We start from the raw sequence: 22,847 nt of genomic DNA on the forward strand, positions 1-22,847 counted from the left end.
TATAAAATAGTCTGTCCTCTGTCAAGGTTTAATGCAATGAGATACGTCTCGCCAGCCCCTCCCTTAGTCATCCCAACCTCTCTATCTCTGCCCCCCCCTTATGAAATAATGAAATTCCCCTGGCTGTCTCTTGCAAGAGTTGACACTCGGCCAGATTCATCTTGCTGAGTCATAAAGATTTCGACGCGCTCCGGTCCATAGATAGGGAAGTGGATGAGGGGTGTGGCCTACAAGAAAAAAAAAAAAATCAAACACTGCCATCGGCTCAGTCACACATCCAAGACAGATGGCATGCTCGCTCAAAAACAACACAACTGTCTTTATTGCTTTACACTTCTAAGCTCAGTCGTACAAAATGTCAAATAAGCGAAGTGCGCATTAAGTTTGCGCATGCGCGAGGGAAAAAAACAAAACAAAACAAGGCTACCGACGACCCAATCAATTTGAATGGCGGAGATTAGAGTGGTGACAATCTTTGCGTAACTCGACACTTTTAAAGCTTGCAAGTCAACTTCCCCGATGTCAGTAAACCACATGCTATGCATGTTCATAAAAAAAAACACAGCAACTTTCCAGCGGTTGAAACATTTCGATCAGAGCAGATTGGATCCAATTCATTTTCAATGACCGTTTGGTAGTTTCGCCTACCCATAATGCACCTTGAATTCGAGAGGCGCACTTCGCTTATTAGTGCATAACTGGCAGTTGGGGGGGGGGGGGGGGGGGGGGTGATTAACACCAATTGATGGAATAATTAATAAAGTAGCCTACTTTATTTGCCATTAAGTGATTATAATTAGTGCTTAAGTGATACAGACGAATGTTATTTGTGGTAAATTCTATTACTCATGGTGAAGGTAACATTTTTAATACCTTTGGGGACAAAAAAATGGCTTGATGGTTAATAAATGTAAAAGTGACAGCAAAAATACCGAATATTTGATATTTAGTAAATAAATGTTCATTGATTTTCATTGATACAACGCTGCATAGAAGTATAAATGAAAACCACTGCGTAGATTCTCGGTTTATAAGGCTTGCAGGCTTTATTATTATTATTTCAGCACATTATAGTGATCAACCACTGTGAGGATATTGGGCCGGTTCAATATAATACAGAACTTCTTACTAGGGATATTCGGGTGACATTTAAGCATAAACATGTTGCAAGCAAATCTACACAAAGCACAGTTATAGTTTGGATGCTTGTGACATTCTCATATAGCTTTGATCATGGTTCAAGTGTAGCATCCATGCAACAAGTTGAAACGTTACAATGTAACGGATGACAAATACGAGCCTTGCGGGAGAGGAGTTGCTTTAGCTGCAAGTTACCGAAGCATAAATAAACAGTACTAGGCTTTTCCATTTTTCTCATCGGCGACTGTTTCCACGTCATTTTGACTTCCTTCCTTCCCATCATCATGGTCCTCTTCTTCTTTGTCTTCTTCTTCTTCTTCTTTCTGATCAGATTCATCTGCTCCTTCCTCCTCATCCTCCTTAGATGGCTCTTCAGCCTCAGCCTCTTCAAGGAGAGAAAAAAAAAAGAGAGAAATTCATAATTTATTGCTATACACGCACCAGCCTCAACACACGCTTACCTTCTCCATCAGCTTCGTCCTCACCCTCCTCATCTTCCTCTCCTTTGTCCTTGTCATCCATTTCCTCCTCTTCCTCCCGCTCCTCCTCCTCCTCTTCTTCTTGCGGCTCCTCCGCCTCTTCTCGAAGAGGACTTGCGTCCGCTTGCTGCGCTTCACGTGCAGATATCGAGACGGTTGACCTGTACAAGCGAGGGGTCAGCAGGTACGGAGCGGCCGAATGCAGTTGAGATTGCATGGAGACCAGAGTTCTTCCGTGAGGAGGTCCGGCCAACGCGGCCTGGGAGTGAACCACTGCAGACATCTGGCCGCACCGGTCTAAGCGGTTTTCTTCTCCTTCAAGCAGCTTTCTGAGGTTGCGTTAAACACGGACAGAAATGGCGGCATATTGATGGCATTTGTTTCTAAATGACAATACAACGTGAACTTCGTGTGTAGGAGTACGCAACCTGTAGGCCGCAATTTCTATATCCAAAGCCATCTTCACGTTCAGGAGATCCTGATAATCTTTCAGGTAACGAGCCATTTCATTCTTGTTTGCCCTCAATTCTTCCTCCAGATGATTGATGGCATCCTGTGGGGAAAAAGGAATCACAGAAATGGCTGCATCATACAATCCTGTGCCAAAACAACAACTTAGGAACGATACTTTGCAGCAAACAACCGCTTGAGTATTGATTTGCAGATATTTTTGTCTCACAGTGAAGAGACGCATCAATGTTGAGTTGCTCACCTGCAGTGCGGAAATCTCAGCACTCTGTTTCTCCTCCACTTCCTGCAATTGGTTTTCCAGCGCTTGGTTGATCTCTCTACAGGCGTCAATCTCCAACGTCCTACTTTTCAGCTGCCGGCGGTACTCACCAGCTTCGTCTCTGGCATTCCGTACGCCCTCTGTGTTGCGAGCGGTGCCCACCGACATGACATTCATCTTATTGCAGAACCACTCCTCAGCCGACTGGCGATTGCGTTGCGCCATTGTCTCATACTGGGCGCGGATGTCCCGCAGAGCCACCGATAGGTCCGGTTTAACGACGTTCATCTCCACGGATACCTCCGTGCTGTACTGGATTTGGGCCTGGAGCTCCGCGATTTCGCTCTCGCAGAGACGCTTCAGGAAGGCCAGCTCATCCAGCAGGATTTCGACCCGTTTCTCGAGCTCCGCTCTCTCCATGGCGGAGTCGTCTGCCTCCTTTCTGGCGTCCATTAGCCTGCCCTCTGCCCCCTCCCTGCCGAGCGCTTCATCCTCGTAGCGCTTTTGCAGGTTCTTCAGCACGCCCTCCATCTCATCCCTGTGGTGCTGGGCGGCTTGTCTCTCATAACGGGCCTCGTCCACCGCGGCGTTTAGCTGGCGGATCTCGTGCTCATATTGGGCCCGGAGGTTCGACGGCTCGGTTTGGCGCTGCCTGAGCAACAGGCGCTCGGTCTCCAGCAACTTGTTTTGTTGCTCCAGTTCATGGACCCTGTCTATGAAGCTCGCAAAGCGGTCATTTAGGTCTTGTAGCTCAGCCTTCTCCTGGGTTCTTAATCGTTTGAATTCAGAGGTCACCTGCGCTGCTTGGTCGAGGCGAAGCTCACTGGCCGCCGTATACCCCGGTGGAGCAGAAAGCAGGAAAGAGCTGGAGGTAGCTCGGCTGTGGGTGGGAAAACTTCTGTAGGACGATGCATAAGATGTGGGGGCAGAGTGGCTCGAATATGCAGCCCTTGATTCTAAACCTCCGCTAGGTCCATATCCCGCACTACGCACGGCGCTTCTTCTCTTGTAAGTAGAAGGAAAATAAAAGTCGAAGCCGGTGGAAGTCATGATTTAAGGCAATCTGCTCCGAGTCTTGTGTTGTAAGCTGTGTCAACTGCGCAGTGATTCTGCATTACGCTGGCTTTTATAGAGCCTGTAATGACCGTGACGTAAGCTGCTTTTTGCAGGCATGCTGACAAAAGGAATTGATAATGGAGCCAGCGAGCCAGCCTCAGCCAAGAGCGAGAGGTGGGGTGAGGATGTTCAATATGTTGAGTGGCAGGGCCACTGCAACAAGCAAGAGGGTCACTGAGTGCAACTTCTCCCATCCTACCCTACATGGTACACCGAAACCTGCAAGTTGCATTATTTCAGCTTTATCAGGCAAAAGAGTGTGTAAGGTAAAACAGAAAGTTGTAAGTAACATGGTATGTGTTCATTAATTGGAAATAAATGCATTAGTGATGGTGACGCCCTTTTAAAATACACTAAAGTATTATAGTCAATGCTCGCCCTCTAGTGGATGTTAGATTATTATGCAGGTTGAATCATTTTAAGGGACTGCAAAACTCGTGTTCGTTTTTCTCCGATCTTGAGCTCTTTACTCTAAAAGTTTACACAATAAATTTCCTCTACAAAATCGAAACCAGCAGTTTGGAATGTTGATAGCTCTTGACCTCAAATGAATTAGGTAAAAGATGCGTTATCAAACGAGAAACCGCATTTGTCAATGCAGAAAGGCATATGACGGTTCAACCAACCATAACTGTGGAAAACAAAGTGGTTTAATATGAAAATATGTGATTGGCCAAGCGAATACGACATTGGCCAATGAGCGACGAGTTTACTAGTGAGTAGCACGTCAGGCGGTGGCGGTTCCGACGTGAACAATAACAAAGGCTGATGAATTGATTGAAGTTTAAAACTTAAATAGTACGCCATATTGACTCTCTTACGGAGTTTTCAAGGTATACTGACTAGGTGCCACATTTATGCTACAGTTTTCGTCGAGACAAATGAATGGTAAGTCTCAGTCGCTTCGGCTCCTCGAAGTGAATGAAGCAGTAGCACATCCAACTCAACGTATGCCCACATTAGTGAGTTCAGCGACCTAACGGTTATTTTAGTGTCGTCACACTTGACTGTTAACGGCATTAGAAAGTTATAGAACTGCTATTCTAACTGACATATTCACAGCTGGTGCGTTTCTTTGTAATCCGACCGTGCCCCGTGGCAGAGCTAAGCTAACTGTGCTATAACAGTACTGAAATTGACATTCGGAGTTTGGTTGGTTAAGATAACCGTGTTGGCGATGTCATTAAGCCCCAAACAATGTAACATTCTCCTCATACCAGCACACATTATTGATACCGGTACTTTCACTGCTAACCTGTCACTTGACCTTGCACAAGTTTGCACATTCACTGCTGCTATTATTTTCTACCCGTGAATAGATTTGATCAGGACCTGCTGAACCCAAAGGTGGGATGGTTTGTTCTCAAATACCACATCATCCCTGACATACAAAATGGTAAGGTGGTCTAATGTAACCGTTACACCCTATTAGCATGTTTTGTAAACCAATCAAGTGGTTCTAGGCATTAGAGTATACCATTTGTGAGCTTCTGTTTTGTCTTATTTTTTTCTTTTATAGATTCGAATTGCGGCATTAAATGCTGCATCAACAGCTGCAGATGAGTCTCAAGACCCGTTGAGAAGTAAGAAAAGTCGAACAAAAGAGGCTCAGGTATAGTGAATCTGTGCATTGCTTATTCTATACTGCCAACATTTATGTGATGATGCTTTTTTTTTTTTCCCCCCGTGTAGGAAGCAGAGGCTTTTGCTTTGTATCATAAAGCTTTAGATCTGCAGAAACATGACAAGTTTGAGGAGTCTGCCGAGGCGTATCACGAGCTGCTTAAAACGCCACTCCTCAAAGAGGTAAACTTGCATACATCATTGTCTTCATTTTCTTAGTCCGTGGCCATTATGTATGCTTTCACATAACCGCAGTAAGAATTCCAAAGGAGCTGCTTTGGCGCTGAAATGATTTTTCAGCACATAATTATGGAAATTACTGCGATGATGTGAAAAAACAATAAAAGCAGCACTTTTAAATTCTCACAAAAAAAAAAAATCCCGATTTAATTTGCTGTCTAAAAACAAATCCTCATTTTGAAGTACCTTTATTCATTGTCTATTATTTTAGGCCATGCCCTCGGAGGATCAGAGTCTGGGTCTCAAGCATCCCGGCCTGATGTTGAAGTATTCCACGTTTAAAAATCTGGCTAGTATGTCTGCATCACGAGATGACCTGGAGACAGCGATGGAGTTTTACTTAGAGGTCAAACAATAAAACAATGCTACACATCACCTAGTGCAACTAAAATTTTGTCTTCTTGGAAATGGGTTAAAAAAAAAACCTGTTTAACTCATTTACTCCCAGGACATTTTCGCTGTTTTACTGGATTTTGACAGATTTTTGCAAGGCCCATAGCATATTGTGTCCTATTGCTATAAAAACATGGAACCTACCAAAAGAAAGATTAAAGTCTCTTCTTTCATCAGGAAAAAAAAGTGTATTTCTAGCTGTTTCCATTTTGCATCAATTAGCATTAGAACATGGCTAAGTTTCATCATTATTCACAAATCTGTTTAAAATAGTAGGGGAAAAGAGCTTTTTGAGCTCTTATACTCTGCTGCCATCTGCTGGCCGTTTTTTGTAATAACTACCGTTGCTTCAAGCATTCTCTTCAGTTCAGAGGTTGCGTCAAAGCCAAAACGTATAATTACATCTTTGGGAGCATGGTAATATTTAAAATAGAACGTATTTATACGTTTTTGGGAGTCAATGAGTTAAAGTCGTCTCCATTCTCAATGTAGGCTGTTCTGTTGGATTCCACTGACGTGAACATGTGGTACAAAATTGGACAAGTGGCCGTACGACTGCTGCGCATTCCGTTGGCCCGGCATGCCTTTGAGGAGGGATTGCAATGTAACCCGGACCACTGGCCCTGCCTGGACAATCTGATCACTGTTCTTTACACACTCTGTGACTACACTTGTATGTTAAACGTTGCTAAAACCAGTTTGGTGTTTCACAATACAAGCCTTAAAGTGATGGTCGTCTGTATAAATATTTCCAGGGTGTTTGTACTTCATCAGTAAAGCCCTTGAAAAGGATCATTGTTACACGAAAGGCCTGGTGTTGAAGGAGAAAATCTTCGAGGAACAGGCCAGTCTTAAAAGAGACACAATGCACATGTTCAAGAGATGGTGACTGCACTCGTTTTTCTAATCCTTCACCGTGGAGAAATGCTTTCGGAAGCGTTGCCACTGACTTTTCTGTGGTTGCTTTGCAGTGACATGTCCGTCCACTATGTGGAAGTGGAGGAAGAGGAACGCAAATCTATTGTGGAAGAGGCTCTGGATTTACGAAAACGCAGGCGGGCGCTCTCTTACGCGGAGCCGACCCCGGATCTGGTGTTGATGAAGCCAATCAGATGTCTTTCGTGAGTATTCTTAACTGCAATTTTCTTCAAATGCTACTGGTAATAGTAAACTGACTGTCAACCACACATAGTTTCCTGAGTGTGTACAACAGCGGAGTACGATTGATATCGCATTCTAAATCGGTTTAAGAGGTGTGCCGCAATACTTTTGCCTATTTTGGTGTATTTCATTATATCCTGAGTATGTCAAATGTTTACCTCAAAATCAGGGGGGGTCCAAACTACTACATTTTCAGCCCGTCGTCCAATTTTCAGTGGCCCGCGACACATGCTAAAAATAGCATCTGACTTAGTTCAAATAAAATAAACAAAAACAAAAATGTTTGGCGATGATCAAAGTAAGAAGGGAGGGCATCGAAAAACAGGTGCCATTAAAGGTTATTTAGGTTAACTAAAACTAATGAAATAACTAAAACTAAAATTCAAAAATCATTTACGAACAAAATAAAATAAAAACGAAAATGCTTTTTAAAAAATGAAAGCTAACTGAAACTACATTTTATGTATACAAAAGTAACTAAAATTATAGCAAAAATGTCCTTTTAGTAGATTTATTTTGATATCAACCGGAATAATGACATTTGAAAGTATGTCACACAGAAGTGACGTCATCTAGCAGCAGCCAATAGAAAAGCACCTTCAGATAACATCGCTCCTTTGCTGTTTTTTAAATATTGCGCACAAGTAATACACTTTTTTTTTAAACTAAAACTAAACTGAAACTGAGCATTTATTAAATAACTAAAACTACTAAAAAACTAACAGAACCACCCTCAAAACTAATTAAAACTAATACAAAAAAAAATAATCTCAAAACAAAATAAAAACTAACATGAAAAATTCCAAAACATTTAATAACCCTACTGCCAAATTACAAATAAATTGGTTTATATACTGTAGCATTTTTCTAAATATGCAAAAGCACAAATACATTATTTGTACAATTATTTAGGACTAAACACAATTTCTCTTCATAACATGATGTGGCCCTTGCGTCCTTGTGATTTTCTGGATGTGGCCCTCAAATGAAGAAGTTTGGACACCCCTGCTCTAAATAGATGGTCGGATACATTGATTTGACATGTGACTATTGTCTGAGCACAGGTGGAAGCATGTGGGTGAAAGCCTTATTGCAATGTATCGATATCAAACCACATGTGGGCCGCCACGTCCGAGTCTCGGACGCAGGATCGACTTGTCTGCATACCGTGACCGGAGCTTCCTCCAAAACCTGCCAGAGCCCAGCAGTCCGCTCGGCACCGTCCAGACGACGGCGCTGAGCAGCAGCCCCAGCTCATCTCTGCCACCGACTGTCCTTCCTGAGCCGTCGGCGCTCTCGCAACCTGCCATCCAAACCCAAATGACCGTTGTGGAAATCCCCGCAGCTGTTTCTTCTGTCGGTCAGTTGCGGAAACGAGTTATAGAACGTTTTAATAATGATTTGGTGGTGTCAAGTTGTGTTTTTAACATTGTTCCCTCACCCATCCGCAGCTACGGTTATGGACATATCTCTGACAGACAAGTCAAAGAAGGCGCCGAAAAGGAAACGTGCGGTCGAAGATAACGTTGAGACCGCCAAGAGACGTTCGGCGCGGGTTCGGAACACTAAATGCAAAAAGGAAGAGAAGATTGATTTTCAGGAGTTGTTGTTTAAGTACCTTCCTTCAAGGTAACTGCAATTTGTGTCGTTATTCTTCACAACGCTTTGAGTGTGCTGCTGTTTTATTTCATATCATTTTGTTGATGTGAATGGTTGCCCTATTATTGGCTGGCCACCAGTCCCAAAACTTTTGCCCAAAAAGTCCTCTTGGATAGGCTCCAGCACACCCACAACCTAGTCAGGATAAGCAGTTTTACGGATGTATCAAATCGGGGTGTGAATTGCCTAGTACCTGACGATTCGATTCGTATCGCGATTCATAGGTCACGATTCGATTCGATACCGATTCATCGAGATACACATTTTTATAAGTCGATTGTTGCAATTTTTTACTCAAATTTAGAAAATACTAATCAGTAAACTTGTACACTGTAAGATTTGTATAAAAATTTATTATTTATTGATCTGAAATTTCAATGTCATGTAAAAATATAACATTCTTCCATGCTTAAGGTGTGAACACTAACCCAAAGTAAAACGTTTTGTTGAATATTTTTCCATCAAAAATGGATGTTTAACTCATTCACTGCCTTTGACAAGTATACTTGTCAATTGTATTTTTTAGAGCGGTGCTAAATGGGGGCGAATCTGAGCATGCTCCACTGTAAATATCAAACTTGGAAACAACTTTACTGATGCCCAACCACCGGTAGATGACATCATTGCCCCATTTTATAGGAAATAAACACAGTTTCAGAGTCCATGGGAGAAATGGCTGTATTTTGGCAAACCTACATTTTTCTACTGTCAATTATAAAAGAATGGGACGGGGCAAAAAGTAGGGAGTCTATTCTGTTATTTGGTAGATTCGGTTTATATATAATTATTGAATGTAATATCACGTGAGTATTGACAATTTCAAAATTTTAGAAAATGACTGGCAGTGAATGAGTTTTAAAAATCGATTCTGCCGCCTATTGAATCGCTAGAGAATTGCGTGCTGCAGTATCGCGATATATTGCCGAATCGATTATTTTTTTTTAACGCCCCTAGTATCAAATCATTTCCCTTTTTCGTAGGCTAAGGAAGTTTGATCCCGATAATGAAGATGAAAGTCTGAGTAATCTCGAGACACAGTGCGATGGGAAGGATGACATGCAGCCTCTCCTTGGGATCTGCGTTCCGGTTGACGCAGTTGATTACATGGAATCTGGTACACTTGGTCCTTTCTGGTTCGTGATGTTCTTAACATCATCTTTCCCATTAACGAAAAATGATTTTTTTTTTTTTCTTTTTTGTAGAGCAACAGGATGTGCATAACTTCCTTCTTAAAAATATGTCCAATGGAGGAATACTGGACCTGATGTTGTGCTATCTGAAAGCAGTGGGTCAGAAGTTCATGGAGGAGTGGCCTCCTGGTATGACTGCTGTGGTGCTGGAGGTCTACCAGACTTGGCGAAAGCACAGCTGTGGCCTTCCGAACCCTTTGTTTCGAGACTGCAGTAACCAGCACCTCCGGGTAAATGACAAAAGAGGATTATTTGCAATTACCGTATTTTCACGACTATAAGGCGCACCTAAAAGCCTTAAATTTTTGCAAAAGCTGACCATGCGCCTTATAATCCAGTGCGCCTTATATATGGATCAATATTGAACCACAACAGGTCGCGCTGTCAAGACGCTATCGGTGACCCTGCACGATCGGTGACGCACATGCGCAGAAGATCCCGCCATCTTGGATCGCTAGCTAATACTAATACTTTACCTCAGAGAAAATAATAAAACAGCTGTTTATTCATTTTGGAGTTGTCAGAAAGCTGGTTTGTAATCTATTCATAAAGTTTGACTGACCTATCTGACTGTCTTGTTGACATTCCCTTTTAGCGTAGCACCATCTAATGGATGCATAACGTAACCCCAGCCTCTACTGTAGCGCCTTATATATGGAAAAAGTTTTAAAATATGTCATTCAATGAAGGTGCGCCTTATAGTGCGGAAAATATTATGTAATTAAACCAATACTTAAGCTCTACTCTACTGCTTACAGATATAACTTCTCATTGCTTTCATTTCCCCTCACTGTTAAATGTAGTTCAGGAATAATCTTATTTAGTGACCCATGGACATGCTTGAGTGCATTATTTTCAACTGATGAATAGATGGTAATCAGTGCGTATTTCACTTCTTTATGTGCAGGAAATGTTGGAAATGAGTTTGGCATGTATGGAATTGCAGTTGGAGCAATGGCTGCACAACAAAGGCAAGACCCTTTTTTTTTTTTTATATGTTGACATTTTGATTTGTCAAAATTGTTCTTGCAATGCAGTATGTTTATATTCTCAGCTCAGTGGGGTCATTGTGGAAAGCACGTTTTCACTTCCTGTTTTATTTCTCCCTTTAGTGACCTCTCGAAGAAACAGTGTTTCCTGCATTGACACTGCTGAAAATGAATTCCCTGGACAACATTTCCAGGCGGATGTTTTTCTGCTGGCTTTAGGTTCATCTCAAAAAGATCTGTTTGAGGACAAGTGGTTAGATGTCACAGTGCGCGTCTACTGGCTGAAGGCAAGATACCTTGCTCTCCAGGTGAACACATATGTTGTTGTTTTTGGGATTACATACATGAATCATTTCAACTCGCCCGTAACTCATTCACTCCCAGCAGCCATTTTCATTGAAGCAACCCCTTTCGCTCCCAGCTCTTTTACTGGATTTTGACTGATTTTGCAAGGCCCACAGAATATTCTGTTCTATTGCTATTAAACTTGGAACCTACCAAAAGAAAGATTGGAGTCTGTTCTTTCATCAGGAAAAATAATATGTTTTTATCTGTTTCCGTTTTGCAGCAATTAGCATTAGAATGTAGCTAAGTTTCATCATTATTCACAAACCCATTGAAAACACTGGGTAAAAGAGCTTGTTGCAACATGGCCCTTGCTGATCTCTTATACTCTGCTGCCACATTTCTGTAATAACTACCACTGCTTTAAGTGACCTCTTCATGCTAGAGCTGTATCAAAGCCTTCTGTATGCTCTAGCATAAAAAAAACCATGTAAAAATACATTTTTGGGAGTGCAGGACAAAGTCTTAAAAACGTATTTACACGTTTTTGTGTTTGAATGAGTTCAGTGAACTAGTTATGACAAGGAACTTTGTCTCTTTCCAGGGAGACATGGAATTGGCTGTTGAGAGCTATGATGTCTGTACAGGGCTGTTACAGAGCAAACTCAAGCCGCCCGAAGGCAAATATTACACCATCAAACTGCCTAACTTAAGGGTAGATGCCGCAATCTCTGTTGAGGAGGTCAGTGTACTGGAATATGACTCCAAATGTTTTTTTCTTTTATTAATGTCCTTCTTTCTTCATTCCAAATGTTGTTTTTATTTCTTCCATGGTCAGATTGACAAACGACTGAAGTCTCTGGAGCGCTGCCAGTCATTGGAGGAAATCCAGCATCTCTTTGAGTCCGCAGACTTTGAGTCGGTTGTGCGCTTGTTGCAACCTACTCTCAATTACGGCAGCAGGAGTAAACATTTGGAGTTTGTTAGCTCAGCGCCAGAACGTCCTGCTCAGCTGCTGCTGCTGCAGGTCAGATGACGCTGCAACTCATGAGTCAACAAAAAAAAATGCTGCGATATGATTGGTGCCTCTCATTTTGCTGTATTTAATTTTGCCACAGAATTCGCTATTAAGGCTCCAAGACTACCAGCAGTGTCTGGAGACAAGCGAGATGGCTCTGAACGAAGCTCTGCAGCAGCTCAACTCTTCTCCAAGCAGCTCTCCACCTGTGAAGGAAGAATGGGTGAGCACCCTTACGAAGCTGCTGGAGGGCATCGACATCTGCTTTACCAAAGACTCGGAGATCCTTAGCAGCATCACCCACTTTTCCAGTATGGCTCGACTGGCAAACAATCTTATTCAGGTTCGGTTTATAGACCCACTAATGTAGGGGTGTCCAAACTTTTTCATTTGAGGGCCACATCCAGAAAATCCGAAGGACGCAAGGGCCACGTAATGTTATGAAGAGAAATTGTGTTTAGTCCTAAAAATTGTACAAATAATTTATTTGTGCTTTTGCATATTTAGAAAAATGCTACAGTATATTTATGCCAATTTATTTGTAATATGGCAGTCGTGTTATTATAGTTTTGGAATTTTTCATTTTAGTTAGTTTTTATTTGTTTTCAGGGTTAGTTTTTATTTAGTTCTTTAAAAAATGCTTGTTAGTTTCAGTATTAGTATTAGTTTGTTTTTGTTTTTTTTAAATGTGTAATACTTGTGCGCAATATTAAAAAAAACCACACACACACACCATGGGAGCAACGTCATCTTTTGGTGCTTTTCTATTGGCTGCTGCTCGATGACGTCACTTCTGTGTGACATACTTTCAAACGTCATTATTCTGGTTTATATCAAAATAAATTTACTAAATATCACATTTAAAATAATCCCCAAAGGCTCATGCATTAAATTAATTAACAAAGACGAAAATGAAGGACATTTTTGCTATAATTTTAGTTAATTTTGTAAACATAAAATGTAGTTTCAGTTAGTTTTCGTTTTTTTAAAAAGCATTTTCGTTTTTATTTTATTTCGGTAACAATATTGTTTTTTGAATTGTATTTTTTTCATTAGTTTTAGTTTACTAAAATAACCTTTTAAAGGCCCCTGTTTTTCGGTACCCTCCCTTCTCCAAACATTTTTGTTTTGTTTATTTGATTTGAACGGAGTCAAATGGCATTTTTTAGCATATGTCGCGGGCCACTGAAAAATGGACGGCGGGCCGCAAATGGCCCCCGGGCCGCAGTTTGGACACCACTGCACTAATGGCAAGGCATTCGTCTGTATGGGATGGTAACGTATTTTTGTGGTTGTCTTTCTCAGCTGATCGATCTTTGCATGACAATTTCCGACGATCCCAAAGAGGCGTATTTCTTCTCTGTGCTTCCATGGATTATTTTATATCGTATCATTAAACACGAAGAAGCCGCTTTTAACGCTATGCTTCAACAGCATATGTCTGTAGGGGATGATGAAGGTTTGTGGAACTTGTTGATTTCATGCATATTTTGTTAACATCGCCGTTGCGCTGAATGACACTGTTAGCATGACTTTTTAGATGACTCGGACTCTCCGATGCTGCCATCCTCCCTCATGCTTCTGAACACGGCTCACGAGTATCTCGGACGTCGCTCCATGTGCTGCTCTTCAGATGGTTTACTACTCAAGTTTTTCGTAAGCTTCAGGATACCTTCAAACAAACCTCTATAATTGGCTATGTGAATTCATTTGAACGTATAACTTGAACACGTTTGACAGCAATTTGATGTTCGCCGTAGGTTCACGTTTTGGAAAAAGAGTTTGCAATTGCTGGCAGTGCCGGCAATGTATGTCATCCCTACAAAGAAGAGTTGGAGATGGCTTTGGAACAGTGCTTTTTCTGCCTGTATGCCTATCCGAGTAAGAAGAGCAAGGCCCGCTTCCTTGAAGACCACTCCTCTCCACAGGTCAGATCTTAACCCTTTTGACATTGCAAATGTATGGTTATGCGTGATGCAAAAATGCTAGCAAATTCATATGTGACTTGCACAGTTCAATGACATACCACCTTTAAAACATTTTGATTTCGAATTTGAACACTTTCATTTCTATTTATTAACTACAGCAGCTTCTGACTTTTTCTCAAAACACTGGTTGCTATGGCGGCTGGCTTGACTGTTTTCAACTGAAGTTGCTAAATGAAATAAGTTATTTAATGCAGTGTGTATAGTGGACCTTCATCTTCCTTTTAGTCCCTCTTCTCTTAAAACATTCAACCGTGATTGTCAACAAATGCTAGGAATAAGTTGCCGGTACCAATATTTCTGTTGAAAATAGTTAATAGACCAGCAAGACGACACACGTCACTTATGATTTTAGTGGCCAAATTAGATGGCCCCATTTGATTGATATTTTTGTATAAAACTACAATAAATAAATCTAAAGGTGCGTTTTTGAGCTTTTAGGCACTTTTCCCAGCTAACTTAACAAAATAACAACTACAAATCAAGCCATACATGTTAAGTTGTCCAGGATCCCTTTTAAAAAATAAATAAATGTAAATTTGTCATTTTTGCACTCGGCCACTAGGTTGTGGTATCAGGTATACCAATGCATTTGATTTAAACATTTGAATGGACTGTAGCAATATCATCACCCTCCTAAAATAATGGCCTATGTTTTTTTTTTTAAATAATTTTTTTTGCCCATTAAAAAAACAAAACAAAAAAAAACTGAACGAAATACTAATTATATCCTGTATCAATAATTTCATATCAGTGGAAGGATGTAGCCAATTTCGGCCAGCATCCTGAGGAGGTTAGAATATGACTTGGGCCATAATTTTAAGAGGTTTTCCCTGGAAATCCCAATACATTACAGTACAGTGAATCTGCTTTGCCAGCGTCGGATGTAATAAAATAACGAATATGTTGAATATGCTAATCTGGCCCTTTGAACTAATACACGTGTTGCAGGTTGAGCTGCTGTGGAGCGATGCCCTTTTCATGTTCCAGTATTTCAAACCAAAGTCACTGCCCGAGTTTGACAGCTACAAAACGAGCACCGTATCTGCAGATTTAGCTAATCTGTTGAGGAGGTTTGCAGGAATTGCGCCCCCAAGTGAAACTCCCACCCTCACCATGGATGAGGTTGCAGCCTACATTGAGGGCATGACAAAAAAGGTCAGTTTGTGAGCCCGCACTGAATGTAAGGAACGTCCGTTTACCAGCATCTGGACCGCTTATCCTCACGAGGGTCGCATATAACAGTCAAATATTTGAAACATGACAAAATTGCGATTTTTAATGTGAAATAGATACATGCACACTCTATGCAAAACACATGCTTCTATAATATTTCATTTTTGATAATAGATTTTTCAATATACATGTATGACATAAAATATCCACTATTCTAACCCAAAAACAAAGGGTTTGATGCAAACAAGAAAATGGCCATATACTTATTACTGCATAAAAAAGTATTTGGGAAAAAAAACTTTAAAAAAAAAAAAAAAAGTAATTTTATTTAATAACTCAGACCGTGGTCACGGGTCACCAGATGCCCATGCCTGATCTAAGTATTTCTTGTGAAAAAAATTAAACTAATTAATTATAGAAAGTATTCATTAATACTGGCACATCCACCACACAGTTATGAGTTCAAATCTGGCCTTCTGTGTGGGATTTACATGTTCTCCCTTTTGCCTGTATGGGAGTTCTCCAGGTACCGGTACTTCATTTTCCTCCCAAATTCCCCCCAAAAAATGGTTGGTAGGTGAATTTAAGACTCAAAATTATTATTTTTTGGGCGGCACATGTGACCCCAGAGAGCTTTTTTTTGTTGTTTGCCATACTAGAATGAAATGTAATTGCACATGCACTACAATAGGTGGCAGTAGCGCTTTCATTGTCCGAGAGAAATGTGCATGCCATGGAGTCTTTGCGCTTCTTCCGAGGTGTAGTCACAACAATTTTATAGACAAAATCAATTATCTATCCGCTCGGTTTGGTGGGGCCTAAAACATTTTCTTCTTCCGGGGGGCAGGGGGAGAGGGTGCATGCCAAATTTAGCTAAGTCGGCTGGGATAGGCTCCAGTACACCCGCACCCATTGTGAGGATGAGCAGTAAAGGGAAAGAAAGGGAGGATGGATGGATTGATTGATTTATTAATTGATTGATTGTCCTCATGTTTTCAATTTGTTGCTTTTTAAGACCCCAAGCCTTCCAGACGGTCGTCCTCCAGCCCCTCCAATCATTGATGAGGTTTACTACTTGCTGGCCGATTATCACTTCAAGAACAAGGAGCAGTCCAAAGCCATGAAGTTTTACATGCATGACATCTGTGTGTGTCCCAACAGGTAGATCATTTCATTTCACCACTTATTTATTTGAAGTATCGACGTTTTATTGTCCTGTACTAAATGTTATAAACCGAATGTGATGACTTTTGAGTCGTTGCTGCTTATGTCATCTTTGCTTGCACTGATGCTCAGCGTGTGTTTGGGATAGGTTTGATTCCTGGGCGGGAATGGCCTTAGCGCGGGCCAGTCGTATTCAGGAGAAGCTCAATTCAAACGAGCTGAAAAGCGATGTGCCCATATGGAAACACTCGCAGGCCGTGCTCAACTGCTTCAAGCGGGCACTCGAGATCGACGGCTCCAACCTGTCGCTCTGGATCGAGTACGGAACCATATCGTACGCTTTGCACTCGTTTGCTTCGCGGCAGCTAAAGCAGTGGCGCGACGAGCTTCCGTCAGAGGTGGTGAAACAGGTGAGGCGCATGTTGACAAGGTTTTTTTTTTTTTTTTCAACAGTCTTACAAGCGAGGTATCAAATCAGTCTGCATCTTCATGTGAAGGCCTTGTAGAGAACTGTGGTAATAAGCTAATTCAGGTCTTAAAGCAGGGGTGTCCAAACTACGGCCCGGGGGCCACTTGCGGCCCGCCGTCCATTTTTTAGTGGCCTGCGACATATGCTAAAAATGGCATTTGACTCAGTTCAAATCAAATAAAAACAAAAATGTTTGTAGATGGTCAAAGTAAGAAGGGAGGGTGTCGAAAAAGACAGGTGCTATTAAAGTTTATTTTAGTTAACTAAAACTAATGAAAAAAACAAAATTCAAAACAGCAATTTCATCAACGAAATACAACAAAAACGAAGATGTTTTAAAAAAAAAGAAAACTAACTGAAACTACATTTTATGTGTACAAAACTAAAATAAAACTAACTATAATTATAGCAAAAATGTCCTTCGTTTTAGTCTTTGCTAATTAATTTAATGCATGAGCCTTTGGGATGATTTTAAATGTGATTTTTAGTAGATTTATTTTGATATAAAACGGAATAATGACGTTGCACCCATGGTATTTTAAGTAAGTAATACACATTAAAAAAGCAAAAAACTCAAACTAATACTGAAACTAACTAAACTAAAACTAATTAAAACTAACTCAATTTAAAAAAACAAAACGAAATTAAAATTCAAATGAAAAATTCCAAACCTATAATAACCCGACTGCCATATTACAAATAAATTGGTTTATATACTGTAGCATTTTCCTAAATATGCAAAAGCACCAATAAATAATTTGTACAATTTTTAGGACTAAACACAATTTCTCTTCCATAACATGATGTGGCCTTTGCGTCCTTCTGATTTTCTGTATGTGGCCCTCAAATGAAAAACGTTTGGACACCCGTGTGTAAAGCTTTGCTCTGTCTTGATTTCCAGATGGAGGAAAGGAGAGAATCCATGTTGGAGACCGCATCCCAGTGTTTCCAGGGAGCCTCCTGTTGCGAGGGCGACAGTGATGAAGAGGAGTGGCTCATCCACTATATGCTGGGCAAGATAGCAGAGAAACGCAGACAGACGCCTGTGGAATATCTGAAGCTGTACAAAAAGGTAAGCAGCCCTAGAAACCTCACTTGTAAAGTTTGGCGCGTTAGGTCGTGCTATAAGGCGCACCTAAAAGCCTTCAATTTTTTCCAAAATCTGACCATGCGCCTTATAATCCAGTGCGCCTTATATATGGATCAATATTGAGCCGCAACAGGTCTCGCTGTCAAGACGCTATCGGTGACCCTGCACGATCGGTGACGCGCATGCGCAGAAGATCCCGCCATCTTGGATCGCTAGCTAATACTAATACTTTAGCTCAGAGAAAATAATAAAACAGCTGTTTATTCATTTTGGAGTTGTCAGAAAGCTGCTTTGTAATCTATTCATAAAGTTTGACTGACCTATCTGACTGTTTTGTTGACATTCCCTTTAGCGCAGCACCATCTAATGGATGCATAACGTAACCCCAGCCTCTACTTTTAACGCCTTATATATGGAAAAACTTTTAAAATATGTCATTCAATGAAGGTGCGCCTTAGAGTTGTGAAAATACGGTACATGTTCTTGCATTTCTCTCATTTAAACATTCACAATGTTCAAACCATAAATTTTATAAAATTGGTACGTTACTGTAAAAAAAAGAAATAAAAAATGCAAAATGGCACTAAAAAAAATCTGCGAGACTGTGAAAAGTGAACTGCGTTATAGTGAGGGAACACTGCACACCCATTTTTAGAATAATAACTAATAATTGTTATTAAAGGGGGAAAAATGTTAAATGTGATGAAAGTAACTGCTAAAACTAGGCTGAAGTCTTGAGATTGTTTCATAATCCGCCTACAGAAACAAAGATTGCCGTTTCTCTTCCCTCGCAAGATGTTCTGTTGTGTATGTATGTGTTTTTTTCCCAAGAGATGAAAAAAAAAGCATAGAGAATTAGTCATAGCAGTGTTCTTATGATGAAATCGTTGGAGGCAGATGAACTTTGAAATTTCAAGCACGGTGTCGTGGAGGTCAGGAGCATATTGAAGAAGCAGAGTGAATTCTTATTAGAGTACCTGTAACTTTCCTCTTCAATACTAAAACCCTTCTTGTGATTTTTTCCCGTTAGTTAGTTTATATTGTTACGTGATCATCCCTCTTTACTGGTATGTTCTGTTTGAATTTGAAGGCAGCGCACTTCCTGCATGAAGAGGCTGCCAGGTATCCTCGTAAAATCCATTACCATAATCCACCTGACCTGGCTATGGAAGCCCTGGAGGTAAATCACTCATCCAGTATACTGATATTGCAGCCTGAGTTTAGTCGATCTGAATTATGAGGTGCTCGGTTTTGTTGTTTGGAAGCAGCGCTCCCATTTGAAGGCATTAATAAATCGTTTCTTTTAGTTACACTTCCGTCTCAGCGCCACCATCTTAAAGCTGCTGGAGGCTAATGAGCCCGATCTGGACCATGAAGTCTTGTTCAGTATGCTGGTTGAGGCTGCTACAGGGCCCTTTGCAGTCGGGGAAGAGAAGAGCATGCCGAGCATACCCAGGTCGAATGAAAAGTAAGTAACCCGAAAGACAGTCGCGCTACGGTAATGGTTAAAAAATTACCGGTAATCTTTCCTCATTCATTTCAGGGAGAAACCAACCTCTGTGATAGATGAAGACTTCAATAGTTCTTCGGTAGGCATGGGCAACATCCTCAGCTCTTCGCTCGCATCAGTTGCCACTCCAGGTGTGACATCCTCTCTCGACGTGGCCACGCCGTTTGACCACAATTACGCCAAACGCAAAACTCTCCGAAGGCAGCAGTGGCAGCAGCAGCGGCACGAGGAGCAGCAGGCTGATGGTACAGTCCCAGTCCTCGGCGCTGTCTCGGGGCTTGGGCCCTTTGACCCTTTTTTTGCACTGGGGCAGGAAGTCTCCTGAGTGCTCAGATTGATAATCACCTCGTTATGCGGTCTTGGTTTGAGTTACGATGGAATTTTTTTTTTTGCACTGGGTGGTTGGGCTGTGGTGACATGGACAATATGGCTAAAGTTGACTTTGACTACAATGCATCGGCGAAACGGTTTGCGAGGGCACGCTGGCCGGGAATGTGCACATGCATGTGTGTGGCTTTGTCCTTTTTGCTTTCCTTTACCAGTTTGTCAAGTATGATTCTCCTAATATAGTTAGTTGGTCCATCAATGATTACTACCACAATTTCAATTTAAACATTACTGCTCCTCGAGACAATTGATTTGAAGCTGCCCATTGATAATAAAGAGACACATAGAGAAACAGATGGTACTATACATTAGTAGTCATAACCAATATAATGTAATTAATTAGGGAATAAGCATAAATTTTAAATAAATACATTATAAATAGATTACAGTCGTGGCAATAAGCGCAAACGATGAATGTTAAGTTTATGTTAAAACTGATTTAGACTCAGTGTACGTTATTTTTGTCTGAACATTTTGCACAGGAATTATTTTTTAATACATGAAACCTCTAAATAAATGTTTGTTGGGTTTATTAGATTAAAATCGTAATCGTCCTGCATGACTGAAAAAAATTTATATTTTATTTTTGGCCATATCGCCCTTCATTCCCAAATTCGTTAGGGTGGAGGATGGAAGTCACTCATCCAACGGAAGCACAAAATCGTAACGAGGGAATAAACCCAACATGTCAAAACCTTGTATTGTATTTTAATTGTGCGTCTTTATCATTTGCTGTTTACTTAAATCTATGAAGTATTTATTCCAAAACATGGCATCTACTCGCTTATGGGGGCCGTGAGTGTGAATTCACAACAATAATGTGACGTGACCGGCAATTCCTGCCCACTTACTTTAACTTTCACTTTACTGAAGAAAACATTAGAATTAAATTCATCACTCGCAGCAATCTGTCAACCGTCACAGTTCAGTGGCTTTTGAAGAAAAGAGAAATGTTCAGAAAAAAAAATTGCAAACATCTTTGCAACTTTTTACGAACACTGACTAAAATCTAAAATTCTCGACTATAACAAGCACTCGGTGAGATATCGACTTGAATATTCACCGACCTCACAAACGATCTTCTGGTTGAGTAAGCGCATCTTTCCACAGTCCAAAATCTTGTTTGTCTTTCCAGTACCTTCAGTTCCTGCAAGTGTAAAAATTAGTGTCGTAATAATTCTGTATTGTGTCTACATACAAATGTGTTTTCGTGAAATTCTGTTTTAAAAAAAACAACAAAAAAACTTGACAACTTTACATGATATTCACTTTATGTAAGATCTTGCGTTTTTTTTCATTTTTAATTAAAGATTTGTACACTAATTTTCCATCCATCCATCAAACTGAAAAGAAGTTGTCTAATGTCTCCAAAGAAAACTCATATGGGAAAAATATACATAATCATTTTAATGAAAAACTCTTTCCACGCATCCCATGTTCCACGTAAAGCTTGAATGTGCTTACAATGCAGCCATATTGCCCATGTTGCCAGATTTTTTCCCCCTTGCTCCCTTACCTACCTGCCTGCCTGCTACCTCCTTTTGCCTGCTTGCTTTTACCACCTGCTTTGCCATTGACATGCATGTCGTTCCAACCGTCCTCGGTCCTGAGTAAACGCAGATCCTTAACACAATTCACCATCTCGTCTGGTGCCTCACGTAGGTGCGCTTTGTTGGATTTTGGTGAGTGGGCTTGACTTAAAAATCGTGACTCCCCGGAGATGCCTTGTCCTGTGTGATTCATGTGTTCATCGCACTAATGAGGACATATTTGGAATTTTTTATCTAATCGGTCAGAAACACGTGGGTGGTCTGTTATTGGCAAAGAACTAAAACAAAAGTCAAGAAAATGTGGCACTATGCACGTGTTAGCCATTTTTTTTCTCTGCTTAAAGCACATTCCGGTGAGACTGATTCAGACATCCAGTCGTCATGAACGTTGTTTGTCTTCCCACAATTATTTTTCCTCTTGATTCTGTTTTTAACCCAGTGATAGACAATCTTAGCTATATTTTGGATGTCCTAGTGATCGTGAGAGCTCATACTGACCACCAAGATATTGACTTAAGATGATTCAGGCTCACTAGACAAAAAAAAAAAAAAAAAAGCTACATGTGGTGTAAGAAACATTATTGTCTAGGAAGAAGAATGCCTTTCTTGTCATTGTTTTACGGAAAAGGATTAGGGCCAGCGAAGAGAAAAATTACAGGTTGGCAGGATTCCGACTTTATTTTCAGAATTTTGGCTTTACAATGAGAATTCTGACTTTAAAATGAGAATACTAGTAGTACCAATAAAGTCAGAATTCTGAGATTAAAGTCAGAATTAAGTCAGAATTCTCACTTTAAAGTCAGAATTCTCATTGTAAAGTCAGAATTTTGAGATTAAAGTCAGAATTCTGACTTCCTTTTTTCCCCTCAGAATTCTTACTTAAAAATCAAGAATTCTGAGAATAAAGTAAGAATCCTGCCAAACCTTTTTTTTTTTTTTTCCTCTCTTCACTGGCCCTAATTCTCTTCCGTATTGTTGCAATGAAATTGAAAGTATTAATTTATTGTCTGAATTGGGTTCTACAAGGGGGATTGGCTTTTATGCCCCCATTTGTCAAATATGTGTTGTTTTTTTTGTAACCAACCTGCATTTTAAATGTAATGTATAAAATGCATTCAGAGGTACAGTTCTGCTTTGATATTGTTGTAAAACCAGCTCCCCATATCTTCAACAGCCTCATCAGAGTTTGACCATGATTACTGCTTGCCCAGGTCTTCAATGTGGCTGGCGTCCCTGAATGGTACTGCTCTCCAAACCCACCAAACTCTCTTCGAGGCTCTTATCTTCAGTCAGAAAACAGCTCTGTAATGACGTGCATTCTTAACAGAGGCACAGTTCTAACTTCAACTACTCACCTGCTATAAGATGTTTGCTGTTTACTCATGACTGTGAATCTTTTGGAAATTCCCATGTGTGTTATCCTCCACTCCTCATTTGGTTATCTTTATCGACAGTTCTCTGCCAATGATTCTCCATATCTCCAATAACAATTT

The 22,847-nt window shown here is 40.6% G+C and overlaps 2 protein-coding genes across 5 annotated transcripts in view; one reads left to right on the forward strand and one right to left on the reverse strand.

Annotated features, from left to right (window-relative positions):
* Window positions 1-1,020: 1,020 nt before the first annotated feature.
* neflb (neurofilament light chain b) lies at window positions 1,021-3,460 on the reverse strand. The gene is made up of 4 exons (XM_077521340.1): window positions 2,332-3,460; window positions 2,048-2,172; window positions 1,602-1,948; window positions 1,021-1,525 (listed from the first exon to the last, which is right to left on the reverse strand). The coding sequence occupies exons 1-4, from the start codon at window positions 3,397-3,399 to the stop codon at window positions 1,356-1,358; spliced, it is 1,710 nt and encodes a 569-aa protein (XP_077377466.1). The 5' UTR covers window positions 3,400-3,460; the 3' UTR covers window positions 1,021-1,355.
* Window positions 3,461-3,741: 281 nt separating this feature from the next.
* The window catches only part of cabin1 (calcineurin binding protein 1), a 41,883-nt gene continuing 22,777 nt past the window's right edge, over window positions 3,742-22,847 (forward strand). The window contains exons 1-28 of one of the 4 annotated variants that reach the window (XM_077521338.1): window positions 3,742-4,353; window positions 4,785-4,861; window positions 4,985-5,077; window positions 5,158-5,271; window positions 5,540-5,674; window positions 6,214-6,394; window positions 6,477-6,606; window positions 6,693-6,842; window positions 7,947-8,242; window positions 8,334-8,511; window positions 9,522-9,655; window positions 9,744-9,961; window positions 10,639-10,702; window positions 10,844-11,028; window positions 11,610-11,747; window positions 11,844-12,032; window positions 12,124-12,366; window positions 13,329-13,482; window positions 13,564-13,679; window positions 13,784-13,951; window positions 14,960-15,166; window positions 16,200-16,345; window positions 16,497-16,758; window positions 17,719-17,889; window positions 18,998-19,087; window positions 19,215-19,375; window positions 19,451-19,548; window positions 22,529-22,594. In XM_077521338.1, the coding sequence (XP_077377464.1) occupies window positions 4,859-4,861; window positions 4,985-5,077; window positions 5,158-5,271; window positions 5,540-5,674; window positions 6,214-6,394; window positions 6,477-6,606; window positions 6,693-6,842; window positions 7,947-8,242; window positions 8,334-8,511; window positions 9,522-9,655; window positions 9,744-9,961; window positions 10,639-10,702; window positions 10,844-11,028; window positions 11,610-11,747; window positions 11,844-12,032; window positions 12,124-12,366; window positions 13,329-13,482; window positions 13,564-13,679; window positions 13,784-13,951; window positions 14,960-15,166; window positions 16,200-16,345; window positions 16,497-16,758; window positions 17,719-17,889; window positions 18,998-19,087; window positions 19,215-19,375; window positions 19,451-19,548; window positions 22,529-22,594 (4,090 nt within the window). In that variant the 5' untranslated portion in view covers window positions 3,742-4,353; window positions 4,785-4,858. Of the gene's footprint in view, window positions 4,354-4,784; window positions 4,862-4,984; window positions 5,078-5,157; window positions 5,272-5,539; window positions 5,675-6,213; window positions 6,395-6,476; window positions 6,607-6,692; window positions 6,843-7,946; window positions 8,243-8,333; window positions 8,512-9,521; window positions 9,656-9,743; window positions 9,962-10,638; window positions 10,703-10,843; window positions 11,029-11,609; window positions 11,748-11,843; window positions 12,033-12,123; window positions 12,367-13,328; window positions 13,483-13,563; window positions 13,680-13,783; window positions 13,952-14,959; window positions 15,167-16,199; window positions 16,346-16,496; window positions 16,759-17,718; window positions 17,890-18,997; window positions 19,088-19,214; window positions 19,376-19,450; window positions 19,663-22,528; window positions 22,595-22,847 lie in introns of all 4 variants that reach the window. The other 3 variants (XM_077521336.1, XM_077521339.1, XM_077521337.1) reach the window with 3 other exon arrangements.

Source organism: Festucalex cinctus, chromosome 5, assembly GCF_051991245.1.
Source record: "Festucalex cinctus isolate MCC-2025b chromosome 5, RoL_Fcin_1.0, whole genome shotgun sequence".
Classification (NCBI taxonomy): Eukaryota; Metazoa; Chordata; class Actinopteri; order Syngnathiformes; family Syngnathidae; genus Festucalex; species Festucalex cinctus.